This window comes from Mirounga leonina, unplaced genomic scaffold (assembly GCF_011800145.1).
Source record: "Mirounga leonina isolate KUSES-001 unplaced genomic scaffold, KU_Mleo_1.0 Mir_180, whole genome shotgun sequence".
Classification (NCBI taxonomy): Eukaryota; Metazoa; Chordata; class Mammalia; order Carnivora; family Phocidae; genus Mirounga; species Mirounga leonina.
The window spans coordinates 7,072,068-7,091,507 of NW_023270469.1; the positions used below are offsets into that span (position 1 = coordinate 7,072,068).

A 19,440-nucleotide genomic window follows, 5' to 3' on the forward strand; every position below is an offset into this window, starting at 1 on the left:
AGTCTCCACCAAGGAGACATTCCCGACCCTCAGACAAGTCCTTGCACCTCTACGAGGTTCATGATTCTGTCTGTCCCATTTGGGGTACCCAGGCCTCTTGGGATCTGTAAAGTAATAAAGTAGGTTCCTGGATTGTTTCCAGTATTTTGAAATGTCAAAGAGAAACTGTGTCAGAGCTCCTATGGCCAGTGCCCAACAACCCCCTTCGTTTGGAATGACTCAGTTTAGACCTGGCTATGAACCCTGCTCTGGGTGACCTTGATCCTCTGTAGGAGGAGGGGAGAGTATTCTTTAACAGAACTGGGGACACTCTACCTTCCCTGGGACCTCAGGGACCCAATGGCACAGGAATGCGCGCCCCGCGAAGCCATCTCTGCCGGGAACCCTCTCAATGCCCCGGGGCGTCTCCCACGCTAGCAAAGCTGGAGCGGAGGACCTTGTACTTTCACTAGCCGTAAAGGGACTCCGGGGAACGAGGTCCTGCCCCGCCCCGCCCCGCCCCGCACGCCCCAACTCCGACCAGCTACTACGCTAGGCCCCGCCCCTCACCGCCTGCCCCTTCCGGGCCGCAATTCTGCCGCAGATCCCCTCCCCTTTCACGCGCGTCGCCCTATCCGAGGCCGCGCCCGGCCTCGAGTCCCCGCCCCCGTCCCTGCCAAGCCCCTCCCCCGCGCCCCGGACCAGCCAGCTCGCTCCGGCTTGCTCCGGTCCGGGGCCGCCCCCGCCCCGCTCCTGCTCCGCCCCTGCCGGCTGGGGTTTCCGAGCCGCTTGCGCTGCGACCCCCGCACCTCTGTGAACATGGCGCTGCGAGCGGTGCGGAGCATGCGGGCTGTGGCCTGCAGTCTGCGCGTCGCCTCCGCGCCCGCCGCACCCTGCCCGCCGCGGCCCTGGGGGCTGAGGGCGGGCGCTGTCCGGACACTGCGCACGGGCTCCGCTCTGCTCTCCGGTAAGCGCGGGCGGGCACGTGGGGGAGAGCCGGGCTGCCTGGGGCGACGGGGCTGGGCGCCTCCCTCCCCGGGTCGCTGCTTACCTCGAGTCCGCAGTGGTGACCACCCGGGTCAGGCGAGGCGACCCCTGCCCACGCTTCTTTCTACTGCTGGGATCCCTAGTTGCGTGGCCGACACCGCAGCCTTTGTCCTGCGGGTTGGGGAGCCAGGAGGAGGAAGCCTGGAGTACACGCGCGACTGCCAAGTGCGAACTCGTTCCACGGGAGCGCCGGCCGCTCGCTGCTGGAGAACCATGCAAGCGTCGCTAAGCTCCTTCGCGACCTTAGGTTATGTCGCGTATGTGTGCATCGTGGGCCCTAAAATTGGAGACATGGTAGGCTTTAGTTTGCTACATGGACTGTCACTGAGAACTCTGAAGTAAAATTAAAGAGCGCTTAATGAAATTAAAGCACTGGAGCTAGATTTTTACTAGCAAAAGTGAGCATCCCTTTGAAGACTTGGCTATTTCCTAAAAACAGTGAGATAAAGTCTTTGGGATTCCTACATTCTGCTAAAACCTATATTTAGTCATGGATGTGTTGGGACAGAAATGAGGCCTCACACGGACATGCAATTGAAATAACGGGGCCCTGCCCACAAATGTCTTGGTCATCTGTGCTACTATACAATTATCGCAGCAGAAAAAGTTTTCTTACTGCGTGCACAAATGCTTGAGATGCTAATGCACCTCCAAGAACTCAGGCTTCTTTCTTAGGGGTGCATAAGCCTGTGATGGCTGTTGTCCCGTTAAGTTCACTGTTTTAGAAACCTGTTTGGAAATGGAAGACTTGATAACATTTATTCCAGTCTGAAACATAAAGATGCTTCTCTTTCGTTGCTAATATATTCCTTTAGTTCTCTTGGTGACACATATCAGTAATTACCAATCTGAATACAAAGGGGAAAGCATATCTCAGAGAAGAAATGAATTTCAAGTCTGGTGGGGTTTTTTTGGTTTGTTTGGTTGGTTATTCAGTGTGACGCTTACTGCTGGCTTTTTGCAGTTTCCAGTTAGCTAGTTAAATATTGTCCAAAATATCAATAACCCATGATCTGGTTGAACACCAAGGTTTTTAAGAACAGAGAGACCCAGGTTCCAATTTTGATCCTACCTCTTACTAGCTCTGTGATCTTGGGCAGAGTCACTTAACTTCTGAGTCTGTTCCCCTCATCAGAAAAATGTAAATGATAATACCTCTACCAGGCAGAGTTGTTGGGAAGATGAAATGAAATAATGTAACCGCTGTACATGTAGCCTGACACATAGTAAGTACTTGGTAAATGTTACTCATTATTAAATATTATAGAATCAAGTAGGTAAAAATTGGCCAATATTTGTTATCTGGCTAGTGACTTTGGAACAGACACTTTTTTTTAGTAAGTTAGTAAGCTCCATGCTCCATGTGTGGCTTGAACTCATGACCCTGAGATCAAGTCACATGCTCCATCTACTGAGCCAGCCAGGTGCCCCTTGACTTGTGACGTTGAAAGGAGGAAAATGCAGACTTTTCATAAATTACTGAAACGCCTCATTTTGAGGCCAAAAATGTTCTTAAAGGCTCAGTAAGAAAGTAATTTTTACCTAATCTGTCCACTTTTTTCCTATTAGGCTGAGGGTTAAAGGAGAATTAAACTAATCATTGTCTTTAGCCTAAACAGCTTGGCCTTGTAAAAAGTCTCCTGGACTTTGAAATTAAGTGGACTTAACATGCATTTACCTTACTAATGTTGCTGTCTTTCCTCTAAATTTATGGTTGTTCAATTGTTAAACTGAGTGTATGTGAGCAACCTTACTCCTAAGATTATCTTTACAATTAGGCAAGATGCCAAGGCCAAAATTGAGACTGTAGTCTCAGAGAAGTCATATTTATTATTTCATAATTTGTATTGTAATCGGCCAGTTCTAGAGTTGTAACAGAGTGATAGGGAGAATTGAGTGTAGCCAAATATGTATATAGATATTTTGCTCAGAATCTACTTAATTAAAACTAAAGAATTACTTCACTCCTTAAACTTCTGAGTGCTTACTGTTTGGTAAGCTCTGTGTTGGAACTGGGAATACAAATGAAAATGAGATAATGAGATAAACCATGCTCTTGCTTGCTTTGTACTTCATCTCCTTGCTGGGGAGAGTGGACAAAAGGGTATATGTGTAGTTCCTTAAGTGCTGTGTACTGTAGGGTCAGGATCCGGAGAGAGTGGTGCAGAGTGCTGTGGGAGCCAGTTGGATGGCCTAGGAACTTTGGAGGGCTACAGAAGGCTTCTGGCAGGAAGGAAATTCGAACTTGTAGTAGTCAAGAAAAGGCAGTGGGGGAGAGAGTTGCAGTCAGAACACCAAGTTAGAAACTTTACGGAAAGATCAGATTGACCTGAAGCATTTAGTTATTTGAAGTGGAATGAAGCAAAACAAGTTCCTTTGTGACAGATTTTACAACTTCTTACAGTGAAGAATATGAAATTGGAGTTTTTTAATGATTAAGGGAAAAAGAAAGCAGTAAGTTACATTCTGCTGTATATCAGCGCTGTGTAATCAAAGCATTTTAATGCTGTTTTAAGTACAACTATCTTGTGGGTAAGGGGTAAGAGTGAACCAGAAAGGCTTACTCAAAAACAGCATGTGAATTGATGAACCATTGTCCTATTAACTTCTGAGGCATTGTTTTTGGAAAAATATTTGGCCTCAGAATGTGATAACATAATATTATGTTAGCATTATGCTTTTTAAAAAATTTATTCTTTAAAGCAAGTACTACTAACATTAAATTCTAAATAGCTTTTTTCACATGTCTTGAACTTTGGTCAGTCTTTTTTCCAGGAATCCTTGAATAGTTCGGCCATGTCTTTGAAGAAAAGCTCATAAAGCCAAAGGCTAATCTGTCCACTGAATGTTGAGCAGAACTTGACTTTCCACCAGTTAATGCCTTAGCTCTGAGGTGACTGTTGAGTTCTGATCTTATAGTTTGTTTCTTTAAATGATAGTAGCCATTTTCTTCAAGGGCAGGCTTGAATTCAATGAAAATGGAATTTTAAGAAGTTAGGCAAGTTATAATTGTTGCAGATCAGTTTCATTCATGTAAGACTCCACTTTATAACCAAGATGCAGTGAAGCCCTCTTAGGTCAACTCTACCTAAAGAGGCACATTTTTTTTTCTTCAGGTTAAATCATTTATAAGCATTATGAGCATTTATGCTCCCTCACACCAAGCTACAGAGGGACAGACTACCTTCTGTAAGACCAGTAATAGATGAGTATACATTTTGAAGTACGCTCCAAAATAGTTTGTATGTGTAATATAGACTAATGTTGGAATAACCAAATCTCCAAAAGATGCACAAGGTGTTATTCACATCAAGCCATCTTTGCCTAAATGATACTACTCTTGAGAAGATGTTCCATCTTTTCATGTGATCTGGTTTCTCCTGGGCAGTGTATTATTGAAACGCAGTGTTAAGTTAAACACAAATACTGGGAAAGTCTTGCCTTTTGACAGTATTGATATGAAAAGTGCTTTTTAAGAAGTGATACCACTGCTTTTCTGAAATACTGGTCTTCTATTTTAGTGCGTAAATTCACAGACAAACATGAATGGATAACAACAGAAAATGGTATTGGAACAGTGGGAATCAGCAATTTTGCACAGGTATTGGCTTGTCTTGAAATACTTAAAACAGTGTGCTCTTGCCTAAATTGGATTGCTCTACCTTTTAAAGATTGTTTATTCTGCCCCTTATTATTTTGGGCCCTTTAAAGAAAATCAAGTAAACAAGTAAAATATAAATTTAGTTAGAGCAGTATATAGTGTTTTAAGAGATTATTAAAAGGTTAACATTCAGAAGTAAACATACCTTATTCAAGAAAGAAAGGTTTCATGTTTGGGCAGTTAAGGAAAAAATAAGAGCAAGCAGAAGGCATGGGAGTGTTGACAGTGTTTGTGGATACTGTGATATATGCACAACCCCAGGGGATAAAGAAGGAAAACCTAGACTGGCACAGATTAGACAAAGGCAAACCTTTTATGTAGCCACTCTTTTTCTTTAATTTCGCTATTCCCACTGATCCCATAATGAGAAATTATTCAGAAGAAAATGAGAAGCCAAATAGCAAGTATGAGTCAGTGATTTTCAACTGGGGCTGTGTGGGGGGGGGTGGGGCAGGAAGGGGAAACTGTTAACTGATAGGAATATATACTAGTTTTCAGAAGTGTTGGAATCTCAGGTATTGAGCATCAGTGACAATTGTTATCGTCACTGGCCTGTGTACATACTGAGGCCCAGTACAGGGTACTGTGTACAATACTGTGCAAGTGTTGTCTTCACCTCCTGGAGTTTTATCTATGAGGGGAATCACCTACATGGAAAATGACACACAAAACATTATATGATGGATGACCTGCATAGTACAAGGGTTGTAACTCACCTGATGGAGAGCTCATTTCTTAACTTGGAATCAAGGTCTTCAGGGAGTACAAGGTATGAGGACTATGATTTATAGATCAGTGGGTAGGATTTCAGCAAATACAGCAGGGGAAATGGCCTAAGCGAAACTGCAAAGGTAGAAAAGCACAAGGTGTTTGTTCTCAGAGGAGCTAGTATATGGGGGGGATGAGGGGGATATGGTTTATGACAGGAGTCACTGCTGCTTGTGGGCTAGGCTAGCTGGTGGCCTGTTTTCTTACAGGTCCTGAGCTAAGAATGTTTTGCATTTTTGAAGAGTTGTAAGAAAAACTAAAGAATGTGGCCCCTGGAGTGTAAAATATGTACTATCTGAATTATAGAAGGTTAGTGTTTGACTTGTTTTATTCACTAGGAGGTTTAATTTGATTTCTTAAAGGTTTGTGTTTTGTTTGTTTTAGGAAGCTCTGGGAGATGTTGTTTACTGTAGTCTGCCTGAAGTTGGGACAAAACTGAACAAACAAGGTATTTTTCTCATCTTGGTATATTATTCATGCCATAAGTTTTCTTTACCTTGAATAACTTGTTGCACCTAGGACCAGTTAGAGTGCTTTTTACTCAAGTAATAGAAAACTCAACCTAAAAGATTAAAGTTGGGGTTTATTTTATCTCCCTCAAGGAGTCTGGAGATAGGTGGATACAGGGGATTGGCTTAGTGGCACAGTGAAGGATCATCAAGGACATGACCTCTTTTCATACTTTTTCTGCCTCAGTGTGTCAGAGGTCACAAAATGGCAGCAAAGCATCACTTTCTCAAATGGCCATATCCAAAAGTAGGATGAGAAGGTTAAATCTGTTTTTCTTTGGAGGCAGTAAAGAATCTGTTTTTCTAAGTATCTTTGACAATATTGGCCATGGTTTTTTTTCTGCTTAAACTTTCCCCATCATTTATCTTGTTTGAACTTTTTCTGCTTCCTGGCTCTCATATAATATTAGGTCATATCCCTCTTTTTTGAAGGTCTTCATAGGAACCTTTTCCGATGCCATAATAAGATCCTGTTGTGATTAATAATCTTTATCTGTCCATTTTCCTGTGTTCTATACATCAGAGAACAGTTGTTCTTGTTTTCTCATGATCTTTTATACCCACTTTGCTGCTCTCAGGCAAGAGATCCTGTTTCTGAACATCTCTTTACAGCAAGTGAGCTGCATGAACCTACTTTCTATGCTTAAAAAACTTAAGTTAACATAAATATCCCTAATGAATAGTGTCTTTAAACTTTTCTACTAAAGGCTTTTATAAAATTGATGAAAAATTTACATACAGTGAATGCATGAAGTGTACAATCCAGTGAGTTTTGATAAACATAAACAATGTGTAAGCCTTGCCGATTAAAACCCTTCTCGAGACAACCTGTTCTCTGATTTCTGACACCATAGGTTAGTTTTGTCTATTATTTTAACTTCATTCAAAAGGAACCACACAGTTTTTATATTATGTCTGGCTTCTTTTGTCCAATATCATGATTTTGAGATTTATGTTGAGTAATCAGTAGTTTTTTTTTTTTTTTTTGCTGAGTAGTGTACCATTATGTAACATTTTAATCTTTTCTCCTGTTGGATTTCTGTGTTGTTTCTAGTTTTTAGCTATTAGAAATAAAGCTACTATAAACTTTTTTGTTGAAGTCTTTTTTGTAGATGTCTTCATTTCTCTTGGGTATATATATATGTGTGTGTGTATGTGTATATATATACATATATATATGAGTGGAATTTGTGGCTTGTAGTGTAGTAGTTTTATGTTTAACTTTGTAAGAAATTGCCAAACAGGTTCCCAAAGTGGTTGTACCATTTTACATTCCCACCAGCAATATGAGAGAGTTCTAGGCACTGCAGATCTCACTGTGAGATGATAAATTATTTTCGAGCACCCTTCCATGTGCTTTTTGCCACTCACATCTTTGTAGTCTCTAGTCAAGCCTTTACCAGTTTATTTGTGTTGTCTTTTTACCATTGATTTTTAGGCATTCTATATATTCTAGGTACAAATCCTTTTTCAGATCTATATTTTGTGAAATTTTGTCATAGTTTGTTATTTTGTCTTTTCATTTTCTTGTGTTTTTTTGATAAGCTTTTAATTTTTAACAAGTCCAAGTTATTACTGTTTTAATTTATGTATAGAACATTGCATCTTTTCTAAGAAATCTTTGTCTCCATGGTTCCCATCCTATATACCCTAGAGCTGTGGGATATTTAAAATTTTCAATCTCTTTTGGACACCACACACTGATAGCTCAATAGAGTTAACAGTTATCCAATATTAGATCTGTGTTATCTTGGGTAATGTGTCTTTGAAGCAAATATTGCATGAAAGTAAGCAAGGATCATCAGTAAGACAGTGTGGTGTTCAGTCTGATTCCCTGATAGAGAATTTGTATAGTCTGCAACAGACACACATTATCAGTAAATACTTGTAGTTAAAAATGAAAAATATGTTACTAAGATACTTAGGGCACTATGAACGAAGAAAGTTTGAGCAACTGTGGCCTATACCAAGTTTGCAAGGTACTCTCCGTGTTTTCTTCTTGAAACTTTACAGTTTTTGCTTCCATTTTCAGGCATTATTAAATTCACTGATTCTTAACAGTTTTATAGATTCCTTTGAATCTTCTATGTAAACAGTAATGTAATCTGTAAATAAAGAACTTTATTTCTTTTCAATCTGTATGCATTTTCTTTCTTTTTCTTGCCTTATTGCACGGCCCTGAGCCCTCGGTATAATGTTGTATAGAAGCAGTGAGGTAGACATCATTGCCTTGGCCTTATTCCTTATCTTGAGAATGCATTAAGATTTCATCATTTAGGCATGATAGTTAGCTGGGGGTTTTTGACAGAATCTCATTATCAGATGAGGAGGTTCCTTTCCATCTAGTTTGCTGATAGTTTTTATCATTTATGGATGTTGAATTTTGTCACATTTGTTTTATCCATCTTACCGACATGATCATAAGGGTTTTCTCCTTTATTCTGTTAATGTGGTGAATAAGGTTATTTTTAAATGTTTAACCAGATTTGCATTCCTGGTAGTTATGATGCAAAAATTACCTTTAAAAATATACTGTGGGATTTGATTTGCTAATTAATCATTTTTGTATTAATATTCATTATAGATATTGGTCTTTTATAATGGCTTTGTCAAATTTTGGAATTAGTTATATTGACCTCCTGGTTTTGATTGTTTTTGTTTTTAAGATTTTTATATATTTATTGCCAGAGTGAGAGAGAGCACAAGCGGGGGGGTAGCATCAGACAGAGGGAGAAGCAGTCTCCCTGCAGAGCAGGGAGCCTGATCTGGGACTCGATCCCAGGACCCTGGGATCATGACACTTAACCAACTGAGCCACCTAGCCACCCCTGTATTGGCCTCTTAGACTAAGTTTGGAAATGTTCTCACCTTCTCTCTTTTTCTGAAAGAATGTGCAAGATTGGTATTATTTCTTCCTTAAGTGTTTGATAAAATTAGTTAAATCTTGGGCGCCTGGGTGGCTCAGTCGGTTGAGTGACTGCCTTCGGCTCAGGTCATGATCCCGGAGTCCCGGGATCGAGTCCCGCATCGGGCTCCCTGCTTGGCGGGGAGTCTGCTTCTCCCTCTGACCCTCCCCCCTCTCATATGCTCTCTCTCTCTCATTCTCTCTGTCAAATAATAAATAAAATCTTTAAAAAAAAAAAAAAAGAGTCTATTCTTTAAAAAAAAAAAAATTAGTTAAATCTTGAGTTAGATGATTTCTTTCTGGGAAGGTTTTTGATACAAATTTAATTTCTTTAATAGATATAAGGCTGTTCATATTTTCTACATTATCTTTGATTTTGTTACGTTTTGGGGGGAATTTTTCCATGTTGTCAAATTCATTAGTAAAGATGTGGTAATTTGTGTGTTTTCTCTCTTTTTTTTCATCAGTCTTGTTAGCTATTTATCATACTAATCCTGAAAGAAGCAAATTTTTACCGTTAATTTTTTTATACTCCATTTATTTCATGCTCCTAGCTTTGTTTTCTTCCTTCAAATTAGACTTAATTTCTCTATCTAATTTTTCCTTGGTAGAAAATTGGGGCTTTGTTTTAGTAAGTACTTTGTTACTCATACTATGAAACGCTGTCTCCCTTGTGATGGGTAGCAGCTAAAATCTAAGTTTTAATTCTTTTAGCCTTAGCTGGGACACCAGCTGTGCATGCATGGCTCAGGCATCATTCAGAGACCTGGACAGAGTTTATACACAGGATTTGGGGCTCTTCCATTTAGTCTCTCTCCTTGGGCTTTCCCACCTCACTTTCCAGTAGTTGTGGTGGCCTCAACTTGTCTTCTGGTCCCTTATGCCAATTAAGACTGAGATTTTGCTCTCAGAATTTTGGCTGCCCCAAATGGCAAAGATTGGTGCTGTCTTCAGGCCAAAAGCCATCTTTGAAAAAATCACTACTGTCCCTTCTTTCAAGTGTTGTCTCCTTTCCATGAACTGACTGCTATTGTTCATTTTCTAGTGTCTCTAGAATCCAGGTCATTGATTTTTAAGATTTCTTTGTAAATGAGACCTAAATATAATTGCCTTCTAAGCAATATTTTAGCTATATCCCACAAATTTGGGTATATTGTATTCTCAGTATCATTCAGTTCAGATCACTCAGTGTTGTCCCAGAGGTGACCAAGGCTCTGTTAATTTTTCAGTCTTTTATTTCAGTCAAAAGACTGAAATATGGTTAATTTCACGTGCTCTTTGTTCACATTGACTGACCCTTCTGCTGTTACTGCCATCCAGTGAATTTTATTTTAGATATTATACTTTCCAGTTCTAGAATGTCCATTTTTAAAATTTCAGTTTCTTAGCAGGTATTCCCCCATGTGTTCACGCATGATGATCTTTTTAAAAATCTGAACAAATTTGTAATAGTTACTTTTAGGTTCTCTGCTTATTCCAGTATGTGGGTCTATGGGTCCTTTTGGCATCTGTTGACTACTTTTTTCTCTTGACCATGGCTCCCTTTCTTTATAGGATTTCAACCCTCAGTTTCCAGCTACCTTGGCAGGCCCACGTTCCATCCTCTGACCTCTCAAGCAAATAAGACTGGTTTTCTCTGTGTTCTAGTGAAACTGTGTGCTTTGAATGGGGCAGTGTTGTCAGTACAAATTATATAAATGAAGATCTCATCCAGTTTGGGCCCCTTTTAAGGATTGACTCCTCCTTTGGTCACCCTTCAGAGCCTTCATATAATTGTTTTTTGTTTTGTTCAGAGTTTATAATTGTTATCTTCAAGAAGGCTGGTCTGATGAGGTACTTCACCATTACTGGAATCTCCTAACATTTCATTTTCATTGAGTTTTACTGGGTTTAAGTACATCTGGTATTCAGATACATCACCATTTGTTGACTCCGTCTAAAAACAGGTCCACTTAATTGAGGATATTTATACCCTTCTCACAGGTGATATGAGCATGACAAAACTGATTTTTTTTTTTTTTTTTAGTTAAAGATATTTAGAATGCTTTGGGGCACCTGGGTGGCTCACTCAGTTAAGTGTCTGCCTTTGGCTCAGGTCATGATCCCAGGGTCCTGGGATCAAGCCCCGTGTCAGGCTCCCTGCTCAGCGGAGAGTCTGCTTCTCCTTCTCCCTGCTTATGCTCTCTCTTGCTGTCTCTCTCTCAAATAAGTAAAATCTTTAAAGATATTTAGAATGTTTTATCATGCCTGTATTAAAGGTGACCACTTACCCATATTTTATATTTTCAGGTCATTGACTTTTGATATTTAATATTTTAATTTTCTCAATTTAGATGAGTTTGGTGCTTTGGAAAGTGTGAAAGCTGCTAGTGAACTCTATTCGCCTCTATCAGGAGAAGTAACTGAAATTAATGAAGCTCTTGCAGAAAATCCAGGACTTGTCAACAAATCTTGTTACGAAGATGGTAAGTTGTTGCTAGAAATTTTTTCAAAGGATTATTGCTACAGTTAACATTTAGAGTTTAAAGCAAGCTTTAGCAGATTGGAACTTCATCTTTTTGTACTTTTTAAGATTTTATTTATTTGACAGAGAGAGACACAGTGAGAGAGGGAACACCAGCAGGGGGAGTGGGAGAGGGAGAAGCAGGCTTCCCGCTGAGCAGGGAGCCCGATGTGGGGCTCAATCCCAGGACCCTGGGATCATGACCGGAGCCGAAGGCAGACGCTTAAAGACTGAGCCACCCAGGCGCCCCTCATTTTGTACTTTTTTGATACGAAATAGGGATGTTTTGCTTTAAAAAAGGGAAACACAGATTAGCTGAATATATAAGGTTAGCTTTAAGATCTCTGTCAATAAAAGTATTGCCTTCTTTTACAGAGTTCTTAGTATTACGGGTATAGACTTTTTATGAACACTTTCAAAGTATTTACCTCTTCACACATAAAGGTGGTAATAGAATAATGCGTATTGCATCAGTTTTGTCACATTTTCATCTTCTTAATAACCCAGTGAAGTATGGTAGCAGCAGTTTTCTCCATTTTGTACATGAATTGCAAAATTAAGATTAGCTTGTAGTTCTCTGTTGCCTGTCACCTAGCCCTTCTAACTCTAGTAGTGCTTTCTGCTCCCTCTTCCCCGTCACCTCAGCAGTTACAGTGTCGCTGTTCCTTCTGTTAAAGAAAGATATCCCTGGTCTTGTATATTTGGATCCCTCAATGTTGTTGATGGTTGTGGCAACTTGAGGTTTTTTGTTGTTTTTAATTTTTAAAAATTTAATTCTAGTATTGTTAACATACAGTGTTTATATCAGTTTCAGGTGTACAATATCATGATTCAGCAATTCTACACATTACTCATAGCTTATATGACAAATGTACTCTTTAATCCCCATGCCATATTTCATCTGTCCTTCCACCTACCTTGCCCTGATAATTATCAGTTTGTTCTCTATACTGAAGAGTCTCCTTTTTTTTTTTTTACTTGGTTTGTTTTGTTTCATAAATTCCACATGAGGGGTTTCTGGGTGGCTCAGTCAGTTAAGTATCCAACTCTTGACCTCAGCTCAGGTCTTGATTGGGGTCGTGAGTTCAAGCCCTGTGTTGGGCGCCATGCTGGGTGTGCAGCCTACTTTAAAAACTTCCACATATGATTGAAATCCTGTGTTATTTGTCTTTCTCTGACTGACTTACTTTGCTTAACATTATACTCTCTAATGCCATCCATGTTGTTGCAAATGGCAAGATTTCATATTTTTCTTAATGGCTGAGTAATAATCCATTTTATACACATATATGCACATATATATACACCACATCTTCATCCATTCATCTGTTGATGGACACTTGGGCTGCTTCCATAGTTTGGCTATTTTAAATAATGCTTCAGTAAACATAGGGGTGCATACAGCCTTTTGAATTAGTTTTTGTATTCTTTGGATAAATACTCAGTAGTGCAATTACAAGATCATAGGGTAGCTCTACTTTTAAGTTTTTGGGACACCTCCATACTGTCTTCCAGTGGCTGCACCAGTTTGCATTCCCACCAACAGTGCACAAAGGTTTCTTTTTCTCCACATCCTAGTCAACATTTTTTGGTTTTTGTGTTTTTTTATTAGAGCCATTCTGACAGGTTGGAGGTTAAGAGTTCTTAATCCATTATAGTAGAATCTATTCTGGCTTTAATTCTTTTCAATTGTGATATGCAAGGATATTAACTGAATTCTTAAGGCTAAAATATAAAGCTCCTTGAACAAATGAGTTATTTATGTAAAGAATACTAGATCAATTTAAAAAGGTAATTTGGAATATGATACTTTTTTTCGGTTGCAGGTTGGCTGATCAAGATAGCACTCAGTAATCCTTCAGAACTGGATGAATTAATGAGTGAAGAAGCATATGAGAAATACATAAAATCTATTGAGGAGTGAAAATGGAACCCCTAAATAAACTAGTATGAAACAACTTAATCTAGCAAAGTTGTCTTAAATTAGTGGTACACAGAGATTTAAAATAGCAACTATTAGCAATACCAGTGGAGAAAGAAACTACTTGCAACAATGCTAATGGAAGAAAATACCCCTTAACTTTATAATGATTGCAGAAAAACACAACATGCATCTGTTTTGCAGCACCCTCTGATTTTTATGCTCCAGTTATAATATTCAGAATACTGAAATTATCTTTGGTTAAAAACTAGTTATAAAAATTATGTAATTCAAGGATGACATTGTTACCTTAAGCCTTAAGCTTACATCTATCCCTGGATGGGGGTCAAAATGCTTAAATAATCTTTCCATTGGAAATAACTGGCAGTAGAGAAAGGTTTGTTAGTTGTAATGTGCCAGATAAAGAACAATACTACCTTAATTTTGCAATATACTGCACTTGCTGGTGCTATTTTTATACAATGAAGCAACAGCCTTGCAGGCAGATAGTTTAATAAAACATTCAACTTCTTCGTTATTCATGTTTTTTGTTTTAATATTTCATTTAGTGACTCTGCTAGTATTTGTGAAAATGCTAATTTTAACTTATGGAAAGTTATTTTTTTAAAAGGAAATTTAAGCCATAACAATGAAAGGTTCCAAGAAAATGTTTCCTTTTAGTCACAAATCTGGTTTTTCTTAAAGACCTAATTGCCTGATAGCATTAAGTACCATTTTGGGTCATCTTTAATATAATCAAAAAGCAAGCACTGACTTTGGTGGTTTTTGTTTTGTGTTGTTTTGTTTTTTTTTAATGCTGCTAGGTTAGAAGACAGAAGAGGAAAACAAGGAAAGGTAAAAGTTAGATAAGCACAACACATGGCATCCTTAAGAAAGTAAACCATATTCAGGTTTCCACTTTAATGGGAACAGAAATGGACATAGTGAAACTTTTTATGAGCTCGCACATTGACTTAGTGAATATTCTTCACAGCTTAAGCAAATTTACAGTGCCCAGTGGTGTTTTTAAGTAGCTAAATAGTATATTTTCTAAGCCAAGTATAATATGCTGATATTTTGAAGGGGATATTATATATACACACAGAACTGTAAATATATATAAATACACACATACACATAGCAAAAGCAGACAAACCTCTATCATTTTTCCCAGTTAGTGCAGGAAAAGGGATGTATTCAAATACTACCACCTTCTCACGGTGAATAAACTGCAAATGTGAAAACCTAGAGGAATTAGGTAGGTAAAATAGCAAATCTTTCCTGCTCCTCAGGAGAAAAAAACCATCCTTTAAGGGCCATGTCACTGCTGATACATCTTTGCACCCTTATCAAGAAAGTATCCAAAATATTTTGGATGACTGTTTCCTTGTTTGTATATAATTATTAGTCAATTTTTAGTTATTAAAAATTAATTTACTCTGCTTTAGAAATAGAATGAGTAATAATTATATAGATTTACTCTTTTGTTTTGAAGTACTCTCATACATTACCTTCTTTGATGATTAAAGCAATATCCAGAACTAGGTAGGACAGATCCATAAATACCACCATTTCACAGAAAGAAAGGTAGTGGAGAGGGTAAGACACTTAAAAATCCATGGTTAGGATTTTCACATTTCCTGGTCCATTCTTTATCAGTTCCTTAGCTAGTATTACTATAAAAATACTTACATTGGAATAGGGGTGGTAGGGAGGGAGAATGAATGTTCTAAAGGGGGGAAGCAAGCAAAAATGGCAATTCCAGAGTGAAAGGACATCAGTGATTATAACTGAAAGAGATGGGCAGTTTTTATTCTCCCATCCTTTCCCAAATACACTTGCTTTGTTAGGCTCCCTCTGAGCTTTTTCAAAGAGCTGAACAGTATGGCAACTTGCTCTTTTGCTATTTAGAATACAGAACCATTTCAACCCTTGTATTGTAGTGCTGCCAAAAATAACAGGTGTTGAATGGCCTTCCAAACAGTAAATCAACAGAGAATTTAATTTCTCTGACCTCAAAATTCCTTTTGAATGGTTTTGGTCTTAATAGAGCATTTTAATAAACGTTTTGAGTAATGCTTGCTAATAATTAAAACTCAAGAAATGGAACAGGTTACCCTAGAGGTATTACAAAAATCTTTTTATCACCTTAAAAATTTTATCACCTCCCCAAGTTTAAAGAAGTTGACAACATTAAGTTTTAAGAAAGAAAGTACTAGGGGCACCTGGGTGGCTCAGCTGGTTGAGCATCTAATTCTTGGTTTCAGCTGGGGTCATGATCTCAGGGTTCTGGGATCAGCCTGCATCAGGCTCTGACCTCAGCAGAGAGTCCGCTTGAAATTCTTCCTCTGCCCCTCCCCCTGCTTCTGTGTTCTCTCTAAAATAAATAAATCTTGGGGCGCCTGGGTGGCTCAGTCGTTAAGCGTCTGCCTTTGGCTCAAGTCATGATCCCAGGGTCCTGGGATCGAGCCCCGCATTGGGCTCCCTGCTCCGCAGGGAGCCTGCTTCTCCCTCTCCCACTCCCCCTGCTTGTGTTCCCTCTCTCGCTATATCTCTCTGTCAGATAAATAAAATCTTTTTTAAAGAAATGTTTTTTAAAAATTATGCTAACTGTAACTGTCCTTATTACTGCTTAACAATCACTATTCTTTCAGACCCAATCACACATATGCTTTCCTCAGAAAGGGCCCTCACTTTACAAGGAGATTAAATTCTTTCTTCCCTGCAAATGGCTTTACTGCTATTTATCCCCATCAGTATTTTCCCTTTCTAGGCCAGATTTAGGTTCACAGAAAAACTAAATAGAAAATACAGTTTTCATATATCTCTTGCCTCCATCATTCTGTTTTTGAAACATTCCTTGGCCAATTCTAGGACCTTATTCTACTAGAGCTTCTGATACCTTGATTCAGTCTATAATTACAAAAACAGTTGTCCCTTAATGTTTCTGCTCAGTCATGCTATCAGGTTTTTACCTGCTAAACCTCAAAGTGATTATCACTAGCCCATTTAAAAGCAAGGTGTGCAGGCACAGTTACTGTAAAGGAAATCACTTACCATCTTCCAACTTTCCACATGTGCTTAATGAGAATATGCTTACAGTCAAGTTTAATTAAGAGTCATTTAGTAAAATACTTTGTTAAAATTTTTGGTGTACTTCCCAGAAACAGAAAGTAGCTTTAATGAGTGGGTAACAAAGCCTTCTGCTAGTCAGGTGATTTCAAATTTTCGTTAACTGATTTCTCTGTGGAAAGGAGTTCTTAAAAACTTGAGAAACTGCTATAACAAAACCTCTTCCATATGCATCTTCATATGAACAAAGTATCTCGGATATGTTTAAAAAATGAATAAAATTGGGGCTGAATCTCATTCTAGCAATACGTGACATTTATCCAGATACAAAAATTGCAGAGGGGAGGAACAGTGCCACCCATTTCATTCCGATACACTTCCAGCAACATTAATATTTATCAACACATTTAATACATTCCTACTATTTGTCAACTGAGTAGGGATAAAGACAATTCTCGATCTGGAAAAACAATGGACTGTTTCTGCCTTATGGTGTTTAAGTTTCACTTTCAAATTATTTTTTTTTTTTTTTGCACATCAAATTGACAAGACTACTCAAGTCTTGACCATTTGACCATAAATATGTTAGAATAAAGTTCTGTGTAGGAAGTAGAATAAGAATACAATTACGAATTTAAGAAGAAAAAAAATTTTTCTATCAGTTTATATTTTTAAATAGATGTTGATGGGTATCAAACTGTTACTAGATTTCTTTCAGTGCCTTTCAAAGAGGGTTGTAACTTTTTTTTTTTTTTTTTTTTTTTATTTGAGACAGAGAATGAGAGAGACAGAGAGCACATGAGAGGGGGGAGGGTCAGAGGGAGAAGCAGGCTCCCTGCTCGGCAGGGACTGATGCGGGACTCGATCCTGGGACTCCGGGATCATGACCTGAGCCGAAGGCAGTCGCTTAACCAACTGAGCCACCCAGGCACCCGGTTGTAACATTTTTATTTTTAAGATTTTACTTATTGGAGAGGGAGCGTGCAGGAGTGGGGGAAGGGGCAGAGGGAGAGAATATCCAAACAGACTCTCCAGTGAGCGCAGAGCCTGATGCAGGGCTCAGTCTCCCAACCCATGAGATCGGGACCTGAGCCAAGCAGAGACTGGGACACTTAACTGCCTAAGCCACCCAGGCGCCCTGGGGTGTGACATTTTTAAATCCCAACGTTTATGATACTTGGCTACCATTTAAATTTATGAACGTTTTACGTTTTAAAAATGTGCAATGAAGTAATGCGTTTTTGTACAGTTGTTTTGACAAGTATGCAGGCATACCATTTCTTCCCAGTTGTGAGATACAAGATCCAAATACGCGTATTTTAGGTAAAGAGATTACACCTAAAAAAGTAGTAATATCTAGAAAAGTACTTTGTTCTAACATCCCAGTATAATGTTACACAACGGTCTTTCCGTAGACTTTCCAGGTATTGTAATTACTACTGTGGGTTCTGTTTTAAAAAAAAAAAAAAGGCAGTAATACATAGCTATCTTTCCAAATGCCTCCTTGTCACAGTGCTATTCAAGACATTCTAATGCTTTCATACAACAGAATTATTCACACACACACACACACACACACACACCAGCTGGAAAGCAGGCCGGCTCTAGCATCAGACGTGAGTTGGGCCCAGGCTCTACCACTGAATAACCTGGCCTGGGCCTTAGGTTCCCACCGCTGGCCGAACTTCGAGGAGTTTCAAAGTGCGAGGCCCAAAGGAGGGGAGGAGTGCGTAGCTTTGCCCAGTTCGTCGTCTGACTTAAGGGCGTGAGGCTCCTTCCCTTCAGGGTTGCACCGCAACGACACAAGTTAGTTCAACGAGCGCGACGTGGTGTCGCCGGCGGACGCAAACGAGTACCGCCCCGTCAAGCAAGCGGGGCCCGGAAGTTAAAGAGCAGGTTCCACTAGGAAGTTTTGGCCACAGTCGCTCTCCTGGAGGAGGGGCAATTTGGGAACAGCTGGCAAAGCTGGGGGCCTTTCTGGTTGCCGGGCATCCAGAGGGTGCGCCACGGATGCTGCTAAGCATCCTACGACGCGCAGGGCAGCCCCCTCCTCAGCCCCATCCGGCCCGACGGCAAGAGTGCCGGGCGTGCGGTGCTGGGTTTCTGAGGGGAAGCCGGTCCCACGGCCCTCTCTAACCCCACCGTCCGCGGGGCATCGGCCGCTGCGTCCATCTCCCCGACCCGCGCTTGGTCTTACACCTTACCTCAAACGCGTCCCCAGGCGCGCGCTCACAGCCGGCCGCCGCTCCTCAGGCGCGGTTGCCGCGGGTAAGGTGCGCAGCTGCGCAGAGCCTGCTGGGAGCACGTGCCCTCAGCCGTCAGCCAGAGGCACCTCCCGCGCGCAAGCTTTGTTACGCCGGGCGGGCTCTGCATCACTTCCGCGACAACCCCCCGCGGGCCCCGCCCCCAGCGCGTCCGTAACCCAGGGCAACTGTCGCGCTCGCCTGCTGGCGGGGACTTAACTGTCCCGGGGACTTCCATCCCGTGGGGCCCACAGAAGGGTGTGAGCGGCCGCGGCCGCTTCCCCGCCTACGGGGCAGGGCCCCAGACCCCACTCCACAGGCGGCAGAGCGACAGGCCCTGCCCGGTTCTAAAGGAAGCTGCCCTCCGCGGCGGGGAGCCAAAAGCGAGAGGTAGTGTGGGCCGGGGCTGGAATAAGAGTGGGCGGACCCTAGGAGGAGCGGCGAGGAATGGGTGGGGCAGTGGGCGGAGCTGTTGAAAGGGCGGAGCCTTGTGAGGGAGGAGCCAAAGGAGGAAGGGGAGGGGCTCGTGGGCAAGTGGGGCCGTTTTGCTGGGGAGGACAGCTCTTGAAAGAAGGGTAGGGATGGGACGCCTGGGTGGCTCAGTCGGTTAAGCGGCTGCCTTCGGCCCAGGTCATGATCCCAGGGTCCTGGGATCGAGTCCCATGTCGGGCTCCTTGCTCAGTAGGGAACCTGCTTCTCCCTCTCTCTCCCTCTGCTTGTGCTCTGTCAAATAAATAAAATCTTTAAAAAAAAAAAAAGAAAGGGGTAGGCATCTTTTGTAGCACGGCAGGAACTGCTGGATGAAGAGGAGGAAGAAGGATCTTGGAAGAAG

At 40.8% G+C, this 19,440-nt stretch overlaps 2 protein-coding genes across 2 annotated transcripts in view; both read left to right on the forward strand.

Annotated features, from left to right (window-relative positions):
- Positions 1-665: 665 nt before the first annotated feature.
- On the forward strand, positions 666-14,023 carry GCSH (glycine cleavage system protein H). The gene is made up of 5 exons (XM_035024727.1): positions 666-946; positions 4,548-4,627; positions 5,840-5,903; positions 11,203-11,334; positions 13,199-14,023. The coding sequence occupies exons 1-5, from the start codon at positions 799-801 to the stop codon at positions 13,294-13,296; spliced, it is 522 nt and encodes a 173-aa protein (XP_034880618.1). The 5' UTR covers positions 666-798; the 3' UTR covers positions 13,297-14,023.
- Positions 14,024-14,117: 94 nt separating this feature from the next.
- Positions 14,118-19,440, forward strand: part of CUNH16orf46 (chromosome unknown C16orf46 homolog) — a 17,538-nt gene continuing 12,215 nt past the window's right edge. Inside the window, exon 1 of the mRNA XM_035024726.1 lies at positions 14,118-14,148. The gene's annotated coding sequence lies outside the window, so the exon portion shown is untranslated. The remainder of the gene's footprint in view (positions 14,149-19,440) is intronic.